This window comes from Kryptolebias marmoratus, linkage group LG16 (assembly GCF_001649575.2).
Source record: "Kryptolebias marmoratus isolate JLee-2015 linkage group LG16, ASM164957v2, whole genome shotgun sequence".
Taxonomy (NCBI): Eukaryota; Metazoa; Chordata; class Actinopteri; order Cyprinodontiformes; family Rivulidae; genus Kryptolebias; species Kryptolebias marmoratus.
The window spans coordinates 16,470,769-16,489,409 of record NC_051445.1 but is presented as its reverse complement, the minus strand read 5'-3'; the positions used below and the strand labels follow the sequence as shown (position 1 = coordinate 16,489,409).

Genomic DNA, 18,641 nt, shown 5'->3' with positions numbered 1-18,641 from the left:
CATATCAGATGACTGCTTACTCACACAGGCTTTAAAGATAGGCCAGTGGGTGAGCGCGCAGATGCATTTCAGTGCCTCCGGCTTGTGGGTTCTGTCAAGACGACACTAATGGCCGAATTGTGTTGGCCCACTGTCGAGAAACAGAGCTGGTGACCAGGCGCTGCTGGCGATGAGGCATCGAGCAGCAACTGACACTCAAGATGTGGTGGTGAAGTAAAAAGGAGGAAAAAAAAAAAATCCCAAACCACACGGGGATTTCGAGTTACCTTCACCTGACCTTTTGATGGTAATAAGATTAAAAGACAGAACACAGAGGGTCCATGCATGGTGCTCAGAATAAATTTATGCTCAAAGCAGGACCAGAGGTGCACACAAACACTGATGAGGCAGATCCGCAGGACTCTGCTGAGCAGAGGGATCAATGGCAGACAGGGAGGTGTGAAGTTGTGGCTGGATGTTCAGAACAGGATAGGTGGTTCAGACGAGATGAATGTAAAAGATGTCTGAAATCTAAAGTGGTGTTTGGCCTCATGACTGACTGTTCGGAGGTTCTGATTACCAGAGACCCGATCTGTATGTACCGAGTTAAACTTGCCCGTGTTTACATAGATCAGAGACACGTTTCTTTGTTGCATCTTTTAATAAAAAAGAAAAGAAAAATATAAATAAAATGTCTTTAGAGATATTTATACGGACATGATGACAGGTTTGACATTCATTCTTCCTGTTATGACGTTAAAACATCCACCTCATGTGTCCCTGTGCTGAGTGTGCATTTAAAAAAGGTACCAGCAGTAAAAAAAAAAAAAAAAACACAGAAGAGGTGAACGCCCAGGCATCACTCATCGACGAGGAAGTTCATGAGGTGAGTCCTGGGGGAGAGGATGACTCGCTTGATGCTGCGCTCGCTCAGAAGCTTCTGTCCGATGGGACTGTCCAACACCAGCTGCTGGACCCGGCTGGAGTCTTTGGACACCTGCAGGGGTACCGCCACTTTACCGCACAGCTTGTTGTTTATCTGAGGGCAGGAAACAGCAAACAAGACTGAGACGCGTTTCTTTCCTGTGAAAACATTAAGCTAGTTTCTGTCTGACAAAAGTGAAGCTTACAGCTTCGCCAAACTTTACCCTGCCAAAATAAAAGTCCCAAAATATCGGGCTCCACCTCTCCGTCCACATATACAGTACACACTTTTAAACACATAGTTAGTGGTAGGTATGGGAAGGGCACTCAGTCCTGTATGTTTACAGACAAGTGTATGCATGCACATGGTGAATGTGATCACGACTCTGGATGCGGTTACAAATTAATGGTATGTGTGTGTGTGTGTGTGTGTGTGTGTGTGTGTGTGTGTGTGTGTGTGTGTCTGAGGCCACTCAGCTCAGCCTTGGCCTCCCATTCTGGGACAAACCCAAGACCATGATTAGGGAAAAAAAAAGAGGGCATGAGGAAAGCCACAACAGACGGCTCAGTCCAAAGGAAAACCAAACTCATCATCCATGAGCGCTGGGAGCTCAGAGATGTAAGCTTTCCTCGGTGTTTGTACTCGTAATGCTGTCGTTGTGAGGACCAGTTTGATGTCTGCTCTCAGCCAGGACTGTTTGAGAACGAGAAGTTATCTGAAAATCTTTCACTTTCTCAGACCAGCTCAGAGCAAAGTTTAGCGAGAAAAGGTGTTTTCTTTTTTTTTTTAGAATCAATGGTAAACCTGTGTTTATTTTAATGTTGGGTGTTAACCGCTGAAATTAACCACTGAAATGGATATTTTTGATCTTTTAAAGTGGGGTTCTGTGGAAAAGTTTTGAACAAATAATATCTTGCCTTCTGTAGCTAACTCTTTGAAAGACCTCAGCTTGAAGAGTTTATGTCTGACTCCAATTAAAAAAAAATGTAGCAGTTCATGCAAATACTCTTTTAGAAACCATAACACTGCTGTTTAGTTTCAATTATATGGTTATTTTGGTAGAAATATTATGATATTCCTGCAAAAAAGGGCAACAGCTAGCAGTTACCGTGCTATTTTCACTTCCAAAAAAACAGACTTCTATGTATACATACACAACCTTCATTTTTGCTTTAAAGGTTTCTAAAATTCTTTAAAAAATAATTTTACTAAGGTTTGTCTTATTTTGAAATGACAGAAAACCATTCAGGTCCTAGCCCTTCTCAAACTAGCTGCTAGCTTGTCAGTCTCGTTAGAATTAAACTCTTTCTCCAAACTGAGGCTGTTCAAAGAGCCATCTACACCAGGTAAGATATTAACCATCTTTAACCTTTCCACAGAACCTGACTGCCCAATCAGTTTAACTCAAATATACCTAATTAAGTATTTCAGTGGGGGAAAATTGGTTACAGCACTTCCTAAGTAGAGTAAAGGTAAATGAAAAAAAAAAAAAAACACAGTCAGGACTCAAGATTCAACAATAATGGGAAAACAACAGAAAATAACAACAGCTATCACATCAGTAACAGTTAGTTTGGTATGGATGTTATTTAGACAGTATTAAAAAGGTAATTGTTAAGCTTTCGGTTCTCACAGTCAGGGGTTGAACATTTTGATGGCAACAGGCAGAAATACTTTCCTGTGGCACTCAGTGGTGCATTGTTGTGGCGTCAGTCTGTTGCTGAATGTGCTTTTGCAACCGACCAGCATGCCACGGAGTGGGAGTAAGTTATTGTCCAAAACTGTTTTTAGTTTGAGCATCATCCTCCTCCAACTCGACTGACTTGGCGGATCAGTTTGTTCAGCCAGGGCCGCCGCCAAGCCAGCCAAGTTGTGGGGATGAATCTAGACCCAGTGACAGAGGTGTCTGAGGGGAGGAGATGATGCTCAAACTAAAAAAATAATAATTAGAATTTGAAGCCATAATCTGATGACTTTTTTACATTTCCTTTTTTAATCTTTTCATGATTGTATCAAGACTGATTTCATAAAGTCTAAACAAAACCCCACTGACTTGAACCCCATTTGATGACGGTTTGGAGAGCATTTACATTTTTTACAAATACTGGTCTATGCCACCATCCCGACCTTATATTTCAAAGTGTGTTTTCCTATCACCAACTAAACCCCATTCAAAGAGCATATCAAACACAGACACAGCGCTGCTACGAGCACTGGCTTGATGTGGACAACAAGCGGAGAAAAAGCGAGTGGACAGAAGTACGGGAGGACGGGTTCTGGGAGGACAAAGTTAAAAAGGAAGTAAAGTTACTGTTTGTTTGTGTGTCCTAAAGATCTGATTAGAAACATAAATTTCATTTTCTGGCAAAACAAAGAAAGCTTTAGGGAATACATTATGTTTATGTATGTCCTCGCTGAGACTGACCAGTTGATGGTTATATGTTTGTATTTGTAGAAATCTTGGTTCTGATCCAAATTGATCTGGTCTGCCGGATATTCCTTCTGACTGTCACAACACTTTTCAAAACCTCAAGCAGATACACAAATAACTTCACTAAACGTCGCTGGCTTTCTTTCATTCCCTGTAACTTTACTCTAACTAAATTACTGACCTAAACTTATCCTAACCATTAAACATGTTTTTGCCCTTAAAACTGAAAGATTTAAAGCCTGGTGACATGCTTTAAGCCTCATTAGAACGACACAGCCCCATAAAAGCGAGTGTGTAAACAGGGTTAGGTCCCCACAACACGAGTAAGAACTAGGCCACACACACACACACTCACGCACTCTTTAATTTTATGTGAGGACATCTGCTGCCAAACCGAGGCCTTTCACCTTATAGGCAAAAAAAAAAAAACGTACACCCCTTTAGGAGTAATATTTAGTTAGGAAAACCACTGCCACTCTGTTACTGATCTGATTATTAACCAGCTGGACTATTTAGATTGAAGTATAACACTTGACTTGCTGACACTTAGACACACAGGTACACACACGCACACACACACACCATCCAGCTAATTATAGCCTCTCTAGAAGAATTACAGACACTGAATGTAATCATGGTTTTAAACATTCAGAAGCAGAAAGTCTGAGTGGCAATGCTTCTGAATGATGAAAGAAATATGCCCACACTCCTGTTAATAAAGAGTAAGGTGTCAGTACGAAGAGAGTTAGAGCGTTTGTTGAAGGAATGCATTTCACCTGTTGCCTTTCAGGCCAAAGTTTCAAACTAAGACCATCTTATGATAAGAAATGACAAAGTTATAACCATTTTGATCAAACCTTTTAAAATGTATAATGAGCTATCTTAAGGAATTCTCCAAGATTTTGCGAGATGTGTCAGCACTCTGAGAATGTGTCGTTAATGACTTTCAGCGACTACCAGATCAAGCTTTTGGTCAACAATTGTATATTTAAGTTATAGCCATTGTCTTGTTTGCTGATGTCAATTAGCTGTGGTGGCCATTTTGAATTTGACTCCAGAAGTTATTCAGTTGTAGATGTGCATTCAACGATTACTTCCTGGGAGGTTCAGGCAATAACATTATCTTTAACAACAAAAAAAGAGGAAAAATATATTTTTGCTTCACTCCTCTTTACTTTTAGCTTTTGTAACAAGTTTAAAGCTTCATGTAAAACTGTTTGTTTGTGAGATCGTACCAGCACAGACAGCTCCACAATGTCAGGGACCTCCAGATACTGGGGGTCCACAATCGGCCAGGGCTGCTGCAAGACATCTCCTCCCCGCAGGAGGAGGGGACAGAGGGGGTTTTTCACCTCACAAAGACCTGGGGGAGAACAACGGGGGGACACAAGAGAAGAGCTGCCGTCAGATTAAACATGCTAGAAATGCTTAAACACTGTCAAGGACTGAAAGACCAAAAAAAAAAAAGAAACAATAAAAAGGTACAGTAACCACCCAGTCGCCTCCCCTGGTCTGGCTTCCAGTTAAACCAGCGAGTGTACATCCTTTCAGAGCCTCAGAGGAAGGATGTAGACTTCCTCCATCCTGAGCTGTGTGTGTAAAACTACTACAGACCAACAAGAAGGAGGTCCACCCAGAACGAGAGCAGCAGAGGTCACATGTCTGTCCTGTTTACGAACCGTTTTAGGAGCTACATGCGTGAGCACAATAAAACAGGTGACATATTTTCCTTCCTTCTAGTCATCATCTGTCAGGTTTTCCTGACTCTGCCTATCAGCTGGACGCTGGGTTTTCCATAGTCCTCTCTGCCCTCAGCTGTGTGCAGAAAGCTGGTGTGTCAACAACAGTAAAACATTTTCCAGGCGAGTACGATGATAAGTTTCCACATGTTTACTCACCATAAAAAGACCTCGATGCCCTGGACAGGTGAAGCATTTCAGCTGAAATGTTGTTTAGGTGGTTTAAGACAAAAATGAAAGAAAACTAGATAACTGTGTGACTTCTGAGCACTGAGTAACTCTGCTGAAATTTGCTAAAGAAGCTAAAACTGAGTTGTAAAGGCTAAAAGAAGCAGAGCTCTAACAAAAAGCTAAAAGAAGCAAAATACGAGCAAAAAGGAGCAGCTAAAATCTAAAAGTAGCATAAGAGGACAAAAATAGAGCTTGTTTGCCAAAGCAGATTTCAAAGGAAACAATGTTTTTTGATGGAATTGAAGTGATTTTGATGTATTTCTTTGTGAAAAAAATTTGTAAATAGAGTTCAATATTTTGAAAAATATAAAAGTTAGAAAAACCAAAATTCAAAGCACAAATCTCCTGAATGAGCTGAACATTTTGAAATGTGAATGGTTAAAATAGCACAAAGTATGCAGAAGTAATAAGACTGCAATTTTAAAAAAAGTACCACAAAATAAAAACAGGAAAAAACAGAAGCATAAATGCTGAATCAACCCTCACTAAAAAAAAAGCCTAATTTATTTGATATTTTTAGTCTTACTATTTTATAAGCATCACAGCTGGGTGTTCACTGATTACTGATAAGCAACAGTGTAAAAAAAGTCTATAAAAGCAACTTCCTCTGATAAACAGAAAAACTGAGGCTCAAACATTTACAGTAAAAAAAGGTTCATCCTGATTCTCTCCTCTTCAACATAGATAACAAGATAACTTTCCCTCCTGCAAACCACTCGACATGATATGTGTGTGAGTGGTTTATTTATAAAGTGTTGAGGATCTGAATGTCCCAAACCTGCCCAAAGTTCAGAGGCTAAGTGAGGAGCCATGGGTGCTACCATCATCACCAGGACAGCCAGAGCTTCCTCAAACTCCACACTGTGTTGCACCACTCGGACTGCTGCACTCTAAATACACACACAGAGAAAAACAGCACTTCAAGAGTGTTTCAAGCAGGGACTAGAATTTATTTCTCTTAGGATACTAAAGGTTGCGCTCACGTTTAATGTGTTGGTAAGACCCATCAGACGAGAAATGGCTGCGTTGAAAAGAAAGTCCTCTGTGAAGTGATGGGTCACCTGAGAATATTAAAACAATATGACAATTTAGTGAATGGAGTCTGATGGTTAATGCTTTCTTTAAAAACAAAAAAAGAACTGGTTATGAATGTGTCAAAGCGTATTTTTGAGTACATAAATCATTAAAAAGATGACCGCCAACAGCCCGTCAGAAAAATGTCAGATTAATCAAAATCCAGCTGTGCAGTTTGATATTCCTACATTACACGGTTGTGGAGTTGCAGCACAAGCAAGGTTTCCATAAAGGGTTCACCTGTTACCTTGGTAAAGAGTTACCATTTTAGAGCTCGGACAAGAAACTGTCCACAGACTAACGGATGGCGCTGTAACATAACACGACCTGTTTTAGGATGGATGCATAAAAAAATGAAAGAAGTATTCTTTAAAGGAATGAACATCGCCTGCCAGTTTTCATCCCAAAGATTTCAATAAAGATCTTATTCATTAGCACTCAGAGGACGTGAAAGGGATAACTCTCAGCTACTACCACGGTAAACTTTAACTCAGTATCTGTAAGATTGTTAAAACCATCTTTGTGTTTGCTAAGGTCTATTAGCTGTGGCAGCCATCTTGAATCAGCCCTAAACGTTAATCAGCTGTGGATGTCAGTGATCACATTCTGAGAGTTTCATTAAAATCCCTGTCATTGCAGTGGGCGAACACAATGACAGACTTTTAATAACTTCCTCATTACGATGGTGTGTAGCAGCTAAAAGCACACAGGCGGTTAGCATTCTCGTGCTTAGCCTGCTGGGAAGAGGAAGCCCCTCTTCCCTCCAGAGGGAGGAGCGGTTTTTCTGCGGGACACATCAAAGGATGGCGTCGGCTTTAAGGCCTTACAGTCAACAGCCCGAGGTCCTTCAAAAGCCCCGGCTCTGATGGGAGGAAGGGAGAAAAATCCGACCTGGCAGCCAACAGAGGCTATTTATAAAGTGTGAAAGGAGCCGGAGTGGATTCAAAATCAATCTCCATCCTCTTCTGCCAGTGCTCTTTACTCTGAGGGTTTCAGGTTGCACCGGACACTTCGACACATGAACACGTACTGTTGAGCTGTGTAATGAGTGATGCATTGCTTGCATGCTATCATAACATCTTGTAACTGGAGAACAGGAGCTTATCAAAGTGTCAAAAGCCGAAGGAAATAATTTAAAACGAAAATGTATACCATTTCTACTGATAACTGAATGTAGTTGGAAATGTTTAACTCATAGAAGGCCAAACTTTAGGAAACTTTCAGTTAAAATACAGTATTTTTTGAATAAGGGTCCATAACTGACCCCTGCTGGTAAGAACTCCTGCAACGTCACTTTAACAAACACAACAATGAGACTTTTTCACGCAGAGCGCCCACCTGTTGGACTGCGTGGTTCTTGTTCTCCCAGATCCGCCTGGCCTCCTCCAGCTCTTTCTTCTTCAGCTGAGAGGGGTCGGGGACGTTGCCGAGTTGCCTCGCTCCCCTCAGCTTGGACACCAGCTGCCACAGCCGAGACTGCCATCGCAGAACGCCGGGAAGAGCGTCCGCTAGAACAGATTAACCCACACAGGATGTTTCCACACACGCTGCAGAAGATACCTTCAAAGTTCTATTCATTTTTGTGAAAACTCCTGTTCGTTTGAGACATTTATTTATATAAAACCAACATCTTCCAGCAGGACTATTGATTCCGTGCATGTAAGGGGATAACTTGGACCGTTTGGGTCAACTTGTTGGAAGAGTTCGGCTCACTCTTGACATTCCAGAGGATGTCTTGTTCAGGTGGCGCGGCGTAAAGGATGTAGAGCCGAACCGTGTCCACGCCGTACTGCTGCACCACCTCCTGAGGGTCCAGACCGTTGTGCTTCGACTTGCTCATCTTCTCCCACGTCACCTCCATGCGGCCACCACTCCGCGCCGCCGGCTCCTCACCTGGAAGGAGCGGATGACGCGTTTGTTATCAGAAGCTTCTGGATTACAAGACAAAAAAAGTTTCACCAGAACTTTCCATTCTTTTAGAATTTCAAAATCTTAACAATAAACTTGTGGTTTTTGTTAATAAATTAAACTATATTTCGGTTTTAAAGGCAAAAAAATAAAGATCAGTTTATGTCTGTAAGGGTCAGAAAATGAAACTGAAAACTGAAACTTTTACAACTAAAACTGTTTGAGTAATCTTTGAGGTTTTCTTAAAAGACTTTATTTTTATCACCCTCAGCAGAAGGCAAAAGGGTGATAATGTTTTTGATTGTGTCTGTGAGTGTTCATTTCTCAGTCTGTTAGCAAAATGTCTCATGAACCACTGAATGGATTTTATTGAAACTCTCAGAAAACAATCACTGGATTTACGTCTACAGCCGATTAACTTTTGGAGTCAAACCCACTCAAGATGTCGGCAACAGATCATCAACATCAGAAACACAAAAATGTCTCTACCTCACTCAGGTGATTAGCTAAAGTTTGGTGTGCATGACAAGCCTTTAAATTGATTTTGATTTAAATTTTTGTCAGGACTATCTGGTTTTGTTGAGTTTGGAGACAAAAATTTTTTTTATTTTTTTTATGAAAGTATAAAGAGCATGAATGGTGTTCTCATAAAAAAACGTAACATAAAAAATAAAATTTTGTCATTAGCTGTAATATTTTTTCAGTCATATGGAAACAAGCCTTTTACTTTATTCGTTCATGTTTTTTCCATTTGTACCTTTATGCCTGTTCTCCAGTTGCATTATTTTTTTTAAATGGAAAGAACATTGTGTTGCTTTATGCATAAAAAGCTCTGCATAAATAAATGTTGACTCTCGTCACCCATCTGTTAAACAGCGTTACATGAACAAACAGCACACGTGTACCTGTGAAATCCACTTCCTCTCTCCTCAAATACTGTCCGCTGTCTGCCATCTTAAAAGTCTGACCTTTGATCAGACCCTGGACCAGCAGCTTCCAAAAAGGTTCCCTGGAAGACAGAGAGCTCTTCAACCTGCGCGACCTAAATCTGCCTGAACACCACGAGCGGGTCAAAGTAATGTCCTCCACCTGTGAGCCACAAGGCCTTGGTCCCTGCAGAAGTGGCAGAGGAAACGGGCGTAATACAAGTGCATGACGGCGTGCTCCTTCCCGCCGATGTACACGTCCACGGGTAGCCAGTGGTCAGCGAGGCGGCGCTCGAAAGGCCTGCAGGGAAAGAGGGACTTTATGCAGGCTGGTTTGTGAACCCACACAGTTGACTGCAAAGCTAAACTAAAACAGAATAACAGTCATAGTGAAAAGCAAATGTTTTCTTTTAATTTATAGTAAATAATAAAAAAATTTAGTTTTTGTGATGTTGTAACATTAGGTAAACATCAGCCTAAAAACATAGAAAGATTAGTAATTTCTGTGCAGTGCTGAATGACTGCTGCTGAAGAGGCTAAAACAAGCAGAACAGAAGCTAAATAGTACCTAAAAGCTAAGATTAGCAAAACTCTAGCTGAAAGCTAAAACTAGCAAACGTTACAATTAGGTAAACCTTTCCTAAAATCTTATAAATGAGCAAATCCATAGCTAAAGGATGAATACAGCAAAATTGTAGTTAAACGCTAAAAAAATACCAAAACCATAGCTAAAACCTAAAATTAGCAAAACCTTAGATAAAAGCTAAAAGAAACAAACAGCAGCTAAAGAAGACATTCACACAAAAAACAACAGAAAAATACCTAAGCAAAACCACAAAAGTGTGAAAAAAAGAAGGTCCACCTTTCCTGCTCTCATATAAAAAGGACGGCTACAGCCAGGTGCTGCTAATCAAACACATTTATAAAAGGGAGGTTTAGTTTGGAGCATTCAGGTGTGCGTCGACATGCGGAGGAGGAAAGACATCAGCAGGTTTCTCAGAAAAGCAACTGCTGCTGCTCATCAATCTGGAAGACCATTTTCAGGCAATTTAGAGTTCATCATTCCCCGGTGAGAAAAGCACCTTTTAAAAGTGGATGTTCCAGAAAGTTCACCTCAGGTCAGAACTATCCAAGTAAAAAAAAATAAAAATTTAAACGCAAAATTATCAGGTGCTACAACTCAGTTTCCAGGTGAAATGTTCGAGTTGATGACTGTATTGTCAGAGAAAGTCTGAACAAATTGGATGAGTTGCCAGCAGAAAGACTCTTCTCTCAAAAACGAACATAGAAGCACTTAGACTTGTACCAACTTTAAAGCACGGTGGTGGAGGGCTAGTGATAGGGGCGTGTTTTTTTAGCCACAGAATTTAGAAATTTTGCAGTGAGCCAACCATCCCCTTCCTCTTTATCTAATAAGTGAAGCTTGGTCCATAAACAGGACAATGATCCCAAACACAGCATCAAAATGAGTAAAATAAAAGACTCCATTACTGCAGTGGGACTGTTTGACACCTGTTGATAAATAAATCTCCAAATAAATAAATACATAACTACATATGCATTGTTTATGTAAAAAAATAATGACAACAGAGTGTGAAATATAAATTGTTGTAACTCTAAGGCTGTATTTACCTAATTTCAGACAATTAAAATAAAAAGCGTCCTGATATTAAAACCGTCTTATATCATACATGTTTTTGACCTTTGACCTTTTTGGTGGCTATCAGAATCAATGCTCACCTCTTCATTTATCTTCAGTTTATTTCAAACACACTTCATTCGTTTCAAACGTGCAACTTTCTAATAACATTCTCTTCTAATGAAACAGTCTAGGCTTCAGATAATGTTTGATTTTTATTCTTCAATTGGTTCTCATCATAGGTCTTTTATTTCATCTCAGTTATGATATGTTTATGTTGTCCTCCTTGCATTTTATTAGAGTCCAGAGTATTTTTACCCATGTTTTTTTATATTATGCACAAGCGCATCACAGAAATTTAAAAAACAAAGTGACTGCTTTTGAAATATGCTTCCAAAATGTCTTGTTTCACAATTATAAAATTAATCAGCAAATGAGAGTTGAAAAAAAGACTCTAAATAAAGAAAAATCAAACAATATATTTAGATTTAAGTGGTTAAACGCTGTGGTTAAACAAGTTTTGCTGCAGAGATGCACATGCTCCTCCTGTAGGGGGCAGGCTAATTCTGAAACACACAAACCCAAAGACGAGGCGAACATTAGCCTCCTGAAATCAGCTTCACTCTCACAGAGGAAAAACAAGCTTCACGTGTTGAACATTTAGTTAAACTGCATCTCTGGATCTCGCCTGGTCAGCTGTGTGTGATTAGCTTCACTGTTGAGCTAATCAGCAGTAATGACACTCTTTACCTCAGTGTGTCTCCTTTACCACCAGTCATTACTCCTTTTCACAACTCTGTCTCTCACCTTTCCTCGGCAGGCTCTCCAGATGATTGAACCACGGAGAGAGGGGGGAAAAAAACCCTCCTGAACTCAGAACTGAAAATAATTTAGCTTGTTTGTTGGCATCAGGCCATAAAACTCTAATCCACAGCCTCCCATATAACACCACATTCTCATTTCCTTCCTCTTTCCGGCTACTTTTTCACATCTCTTGCTCCTTTTTCATCTTTTTCCCCCCGTCTTGTGTGCGAAAGGCTCAGCAGGCCAGCTGAGATGCGCAAATAGTGTAATTGCTTTTTCTGTTGTGCCGTAATCTGTCCGGCCCGCGAAAGCAACGGAGAGAGCAGTCCCTTCCGTTTTAAAAACAGCTTTTCTGTTGGGTCAAGGCACTGGGAAATTAATCTCTTTTGTTAAGCTCAGGGGATCGCCATCATCCCAACTGATGCCAGGAAATGGCACCCGAATCGCTGCTGGTTAAAGAGCGAAACTTTCAAGGAAGTGTGTGTGTGTGTGTTAGGGTAGCTGGTATTTGAAGAGGGCACAAAGGCAAGCAGGTGATCAACATTCGCAAAACAGAGCCTATAGATTAATGTGTTTGTGTGTGTGTGGGAACGAAGTGAGATTACACAAAGAATCTGTGCAGATCTGAAGTCACAGATATGCTCATGCAGTGGTGTCCAATCCTGGTCCTGGAGGGCCACTATCCTGCAGGTTTAAGATGTTTCCCTGCTTTGACACACCTGGTTTTGAACTTGAAGACCTGCTGAAGAGCAGGGAAACAACTAAAGCCTGCAGGATAGTGGCCTTCCAGGACCAGGACTGATTGGACACTCCTGTGCTAATGCATGAGTAGTTTATGTCTCCTTTTGACGTTATTATCAACCACCACCAAAGGCAAAGGTAATAGTGTTTTTGACTGTGTCTGTGTGTGCGTGTGTGTAAATCATTTGTCTGCAGCATTCACAAAATATCTCACAAACCAGCAGAAGGATTTTATTGAAACTTAACCGTATGAAGTAATAGCAGATTAACCTTTGGAGCCAACCCAATTCAAGATGGCTGCCACACCCAACTGATCTTATAAACCAGAATAATGGTTTTAAAGAAATCTGATGTGGTTGTAGCTGAGAGTCATTCACAGCACATACTGTGAGTGCGACAGCTTGTGATATTGCATGTTTGCTCTGATTGTTATTTTCGAGGTTTGGTTTGATCAAAACCAACATAAGATCTCGGTCTAAAACCCTGGCATAAAAGGTGGCGGGTGATGTCTTGCTTTGGGGACTGGTAGGCCTTTAATTTTTTATTTACCCACACAAATAGGAAATAAGATATGTGGTATTTATGAGAAAACCATTCAAAAGTAAGAAAAAAAAGAAAAGCAAGCAAATAACTTAGCAGTGGTTGGCTTTACACGGTCAGGAGCAAGTGGAAAACAGGAACATTATTTTGGTCTTTGTCTTGTTAAAACTAGCCGTTAGCTCATCAGTTTGGCTGGAATTAAACCATTTAACCAGACTGAAGTCAATCGAAGTGTTGATTACAACAAGGAAGGTAATAGTTGCTCAGAATCAATCCAAAGAGCCCCTCTTCAAAAGTTCTGAACTGTCCCTTTAAGTTTCGAGAAGCGGCTGCACAAACCTGTCTGGGTTGTGAGGGTCGGTGTATCTGAAGTAATACCAGGCCGAGTCCACGAACGTGTCCATGGTGTCAGTTTCCCGCCTCGCTGGGCCTTTACATCTGACAGGACAGAAAAACAAAGACAGAGTTGGCAGGAATTAATATGAGGTCAACAGATTAGAGCAGATGAATGATCCTCGCTTGTCTGCTCAGAGAAAACATGTGTGTTTGAGTGTAGAACAGGCTCCATCTGGCCGTGTGTGTGTGTGTGTGTGTGTGTGTGTGTGTGTGTGGTGGGGGTTCGTGTCCCTGCAGAGCAGAACAGCTGAAGCCAGACTGGCACCAGAGACCGGTTCTTGTGCCCTGACTAACAGTCTGAGCTAACACGGGGGAACAAACGGGCGGGCCGCATCTGAGATCGCGTGTTTGAGTTGGAAACGGCACCTTGTAGCCCCTTTCTGTCCAAGTCAAACATCACTTCGGTGCACGATGCAAATCTGCAAATCTGGGTGCAGGAGGGGACATCGACAAAGACATAGAAGGGCAGAATGAAGGAGTTTTTCAAGAATATTTTTAGGCTCCGATTGATAGCATTTGATGGAAGAGTGAGAGCATCTGCATTTTTAGTTTCTAATGAGTCTCGACTGATTTGAAATCAGAGTTTCAGACGGAGAAACACAAAAAACCTCCTGTACCTTTTGCAATGTCTCTGTTTCGTGTCACTGATTGTCTGGCTGTCTAACGTTTTTTTTGTTAAATTTTATTAATCAGACACTCACCGGCGAACGCAAGAGAGGCAAAGATGCCCCAGCCACCTACCATACCGGTCTATAATAAGGCTGTAATGATCAGGTAAGAGCCGAGGGTTGCCTAGCAACAAGGCTAAGGTGTAGCAAGGTTAATGTTTGGAGGCCAGGTGTTGTTTCGTACGATGAAAACATGGCAGTATAACAAAGTCCCATCCATCATTTAAACAATGGAGCAAAGAAAATTTTAAGAGTTTTTGTTCTTTTTGGAATAGACAGCTTTAAGGCAACGACTAGTTCTCTCTCTCACACACACAAACACACACACAGCTGTAGACAAACCTCCTCTTACAGAGAAAAAGCCCAATAACAAAACTACATCAAAGGCTTAGCATTTCTTAAAGGAATGTATGTCGCCTGAGTTTTAGATTAAGATCATTTTGTGTTACAGTTGCAGCTGTTTTGGCAATATCACCAGATGTTTTTGTTGTGAATGACCCTCAGCTACTACCACATCAAACTTTAGCTCAGTATCTGCAAAACTGACTGAGGTATAGCCATTGTTTATGATTTCTAAGGTCCGTTGCCATCTTGAATGGGGTTGACTCCAAAAGTTAATCAGTTGTAGAGGTATATCCAAATATTATTTCCAGGAAATTTTATTGAAATCTGTCCAGTGGTTCATGAGATACTTTGCTAACAGACAGACAGACTTGACCCCGAATAGTTAATGACATAACTGTCTCATGTCCGTGAGTATTTAAAGTGTAAGTGTGTGTTTAGAAGAAGAGCCAGAAAGAAGCAAAAGGCTCTCAAACAGATGCAGCAAGAAGAGGAAGCTGCCCATTCCACAAAAAGCCCTCTTCCTAAAGAAAACAGGCGTCCATCTGTTCTGCGTCTGAGCGTCTGTGTTTGTGCTGTGCAAACCCGGAGCTTGCCGCCCCTCCTGTTTACCTGTGAACACATGAAGCTCACACCGAACACGCGCTCTCCTAATCAGGCCTGAGAGAAGCAGGGTTCAGTTGGCAGGCTAATTTCCAGAGCTGCAGAGGGCCGGAGCCGAGCTGAGCGGACAGGAAATGACTTCCTCGAGGACAGATAAAAGCGCTTCTGCTGCTCATCTTTCACCACCCCGCTCGTCCGTGTTGCACTCAAACTTTAATTGGACACGGTCGACGAGCGGAAGAGGACAAATTTCCACAGACACTTAACGACAGAGGGGGGGGGGGGGATAACAGCATTTTTTTTTTCTCCTTTTTGGCCACCAAACGCTACTGATGGAGGAAATTATAGCAGCTTTGTGAAAGTGTGTAAACATACTCTGATGACTTGTGCCATCTGCGACTGAGTGGGTCTTTGTTTTAATCAACGTGGTGCCTTGATGGTGATTAGGCTTATTCAGAGAGGAATTCCCATGTCAGCGAGGGACTCTGGGGACACCAGCTGAGTCGTCATTCTGCATTTCCAAACGCATTCACTGAGAGGAGTCTCTAAGTGATGTGCGATCACGGCTGCGCATGAAAGGCTAATGCATGTCCGTGCGCAGTGTGTGCGTCTCTCTCTTGAGGCGCAGCTGGCTTTTGTAACCTCCAACATCACCTCATGCGGCTCATGTCACGGATGCCGCTCATTACGTAAACCGGTCTAAACAAAAAAAGTTATCATCACAGTTTCCAGTCTATCTCTCCGAATGCTCTGTGTTCTTGCAAGGTTGTTAGTCCTCTCAGCTCGCCTGACAGCAGGCTTGATTTGTTAGTCGGCCTCCTGAGGAAACACAGGAAATATGGAGGAGAATGACACCGGAGAGGCTTTACACATAATTCAATCCGCACTCGTAATGCTCAGCATAATTTCCCTAATCACTAATGTTGTTCTGGAAACAAATGATGCTGAAACTCATTTACAATTCCTAGCAGCTAAATGTGACTACTGTACGCTAATTCTGCAAATACCTCAGAAGGTCGTGAGACAATGATTTACTCAAAGGCTCCAAGACAATCCTTTAAAACAAAAGAAAAAGAAAAACCCTTTAACTTCAAAAATACATGATTTGGACAATAACTCATAAACATTTGTACGCTTATGCTTGGCAATTTGAAAATTCACAACATTCTAAACCAGGGGTGGGCAATCCTGGTCCTGGAGAGCCACTATCCTCCATGTTTTACTTGTTTCTCTGCTCCAACACACCTGATTTGAATCAATGGCTGATTAACAGGCTTCTGCAGAACATGAAGAGGTGATTTAACGTCTGAATCAGGTGTGTTGGAGCAGAGAAACAAGGAAAAACTGCAGGATGGTGGTCCTCGAGGACCAGGATTGCCCATCCTTGTTCTAAACAATCTGTACCCAGTTTTAAAGATTTCTGACATTTACACCTAGCACTTCAGCTGTTACAGCCACAGATGATGGCCGTCAGTACACTGAGGGCCTTCATGGGTTAAAATCTTCAGCGTTTGCTCAGTTGCAGAGCTCGGACGTCACTAACAGTGTGCTGGTTTATTTCTCTCTCATCATATCTGCTCAGTAATGTAGCATACTGGGAGATAACTCCACAAAAATGTGACTCAAACGGCTTTGAACCGTGCTAACGTCAAAATAATAGTTTAAATGTCTGAATGGATTCTAAGTTTTACTGAAACATCAGCAGACCTGCTGTCACACTGTTTGTTGCTCAGAGCGTGCATACAGAGCGGGTGATTGACGTTCAATCACAAAGACATCCTGTAGTACGCATTAACTGCCAGGTGTGAACGCCCTCAATCAGAGCTGTCGAATCACCCGGTGCAAGGTTTGAACAGGGCCTAAGGTTCTTTGAATCTGTTCACAGTTTAAATTATTTTTTTTCTTGTATTCCATTAGTTGCCTGGAAATTCTTCAAATCTATTTTTCGATTAACAAGAAAGGGAAAAAAAGTCATTTGCACCCGAATCAGCATCAGATTAAACAGCCTCATGGCTGACATCTTGTTCTAGCTTTAATTTTTAATCTCATAAAACCCTGAGGGAGTTCCGTGATATTGTTATTTGTGTAGCAAGAAGTAACGCTGATTTAAAACCCATGTAAAGGAGAATTAATGATGCGTTCACAAACATACGTTGTGCCTGAATGCACTTTTATGACGTTATAAATCCTTCCTTTAAATTTGTCCCACCTGTTAGGTCACTACTCCTTTCAGTGTTAGTAATTTACAAAATTAAAATTAAAATCTTAACTCATCAAATCCAAATTAATTTCTAAAAATCAGTTTTTCAAAGCATTAAAGTTTTTAGCTCCAACATTTAATTTGTTTTCTTTGAACTGCGTTTAATAAATTATGGCTTTTAATGTGAAATCAGTACACATAAACAATAACGTTCATTTGTATAATACTTAAAAATGTTCTAAGCTGCTTTGAAAATAGGACTAAGTACAATTAAAAAAAACTTGTATAGAGGTTAAATGACTGGGCCAAGTGTTAACAGAAATACTAAAAATGATTTGTTTTGGCTTGAGTAAAATCAACACATAGAAATAATAAAACATTAAAAAATTCATACATTTTAAAAACTTTTACAAGGAGAAAAATTTGAGAAAAAGTCTGAAAGTAGCTACAAACTAAACGACCCTGAATAAGTTGGGCAGAGAGATCTCTTAACTCGGGGCTCCCGACAGAAAAAGACTCCTTTCGCATCAAACTGCGACCTGGAAGTATTAACAAGACTCCATCTGTAGGATGAGCCAAGTAAAGAAACCTGAGAAAGGTTAGAGGTAAAGCCATTTTAAGTAACAAAATAATAGATGTTTTAGTGACAACATGAGATAAAGACATACAGATGGTCTCTGTGTTATAGTCTCATTGGAACATTAAAAACCTTGATCAGTTCTAAGTTTTCCTACCTGGGACATTTGCAGGTGACCCAGTCGTGCTCAGCTCCCAGAGGCGACGCCCCTTTTCCTGTGAGAGACGGCGCCTTTGGCAGCGTAACTGGTAGCTCCTCCTCAGGGACTGCGACTGCGCCACAAGATCCACAATGCACCACGGGGATGGGGGTTCCCCAGTACCGCTGCCGGGATATCAACCAGTCCCTGAGCTTGGAGCTGGTCAGGTAGCCTCCCACCCCCTGCGATCTGGCCTTCTGGGTAATGGAGTGAAAGGCCTGCTCCCTGCTGAGGTCTGAAAACTACACAGGGATGGTGATAAAATAAAGTTCTGGACAGCTTTGAATATCATGAATCATTCCTCTTTTGTTTCCGACACGTTTGTAATCAGGATCGGTGCCGACCTCTTTAGAATTGATTAGAGTTTGATCCCCGTCGTCGCTGGTTTTCAGCACCGGAGTCCAGCTCAGATTCAGAGCTCTGGCCACAGACAGCTCTTCCTCGCTGCAGTCTGGGACGCCTGGATCACAAAAAAAAAGCATCATAAAAAACAAACGTCAGCAGTAATGTGTGGACATACAAGGATAAGTGATCCCCGGAGAGAGAAAAGAAGGAAACCCCTCCCTGTGGAGATGATATAAGCACGCTGTGATGCAGTTAATCCCTCAGGTTTAAACTCCACTTTCACACAAACACCTTCAGATTTCACAGCACATGTAGAACACAGCATGGCGCAAACACACCGTAATAATGGCTGCTTTTTTAAAAAAGGTTAATAA

The 18,641-nt window shown here is 41.3% G+C and overlaps 1 protein-coding gene across 1 annotated transcript in view; it reads right to left on the bottom strand.

Annotated features, from left to right (window-relative positions):
* Window positions 1-625: 625 nt before the first annotated feature.
* Window positions 626-18,641, bottom strand: part of lars2 (leucyl-tRNA synthetase 2, mitochondrial) — a 37,614-nt gene continuing 19,598 nt past the window's right edge. The window contains exons 11-21 of the mRNA XM_017438181.3: window positions 18,267-18,382; window positions 17,881-18,164; window positions 13,277-13,375; window positions 9,377-9,514; window positions 9,193-9,296; window positions 8,093-8,272; window positions 7,718-7,887; window positions 6,289-6,366; window positions 6,084-6,195; window positions 4,571-4,698; window positions 626-1,018 (exon numbers count right to left, since the gene is read on the bottom strand). Of these exons, the coding sequence (XP_017293670.1) occupies window positions 839-1,018; window positions 4,571-4,698; window positions 6,084-6,195; window positions 6,289-6,366; window positions 7,718-7,887; window positions 8,093-8,272; window positions 9,193-9,296; window positions 9,377-9,514; window positions 13,277-13,375; window positions 17,881-18,164; window positions 18,267-18,382 (1,589 nt within the window). The 3' untranslated portion in view covers window positions 626-838. The remainder of the gene's footprint in view (window positions 1,019-4,570; window positions 4,699-6,083; window positions 6,196-6,288; window positions 6,367-7,717; window positions 7,888-8,092; window positions 8,273-9,192; window positions 9,297-9,376; window positions 9,515-13,276; window positions 13,376-17,880; window positions 18,165-18,266; window positions 18,383-18,641) is intronic.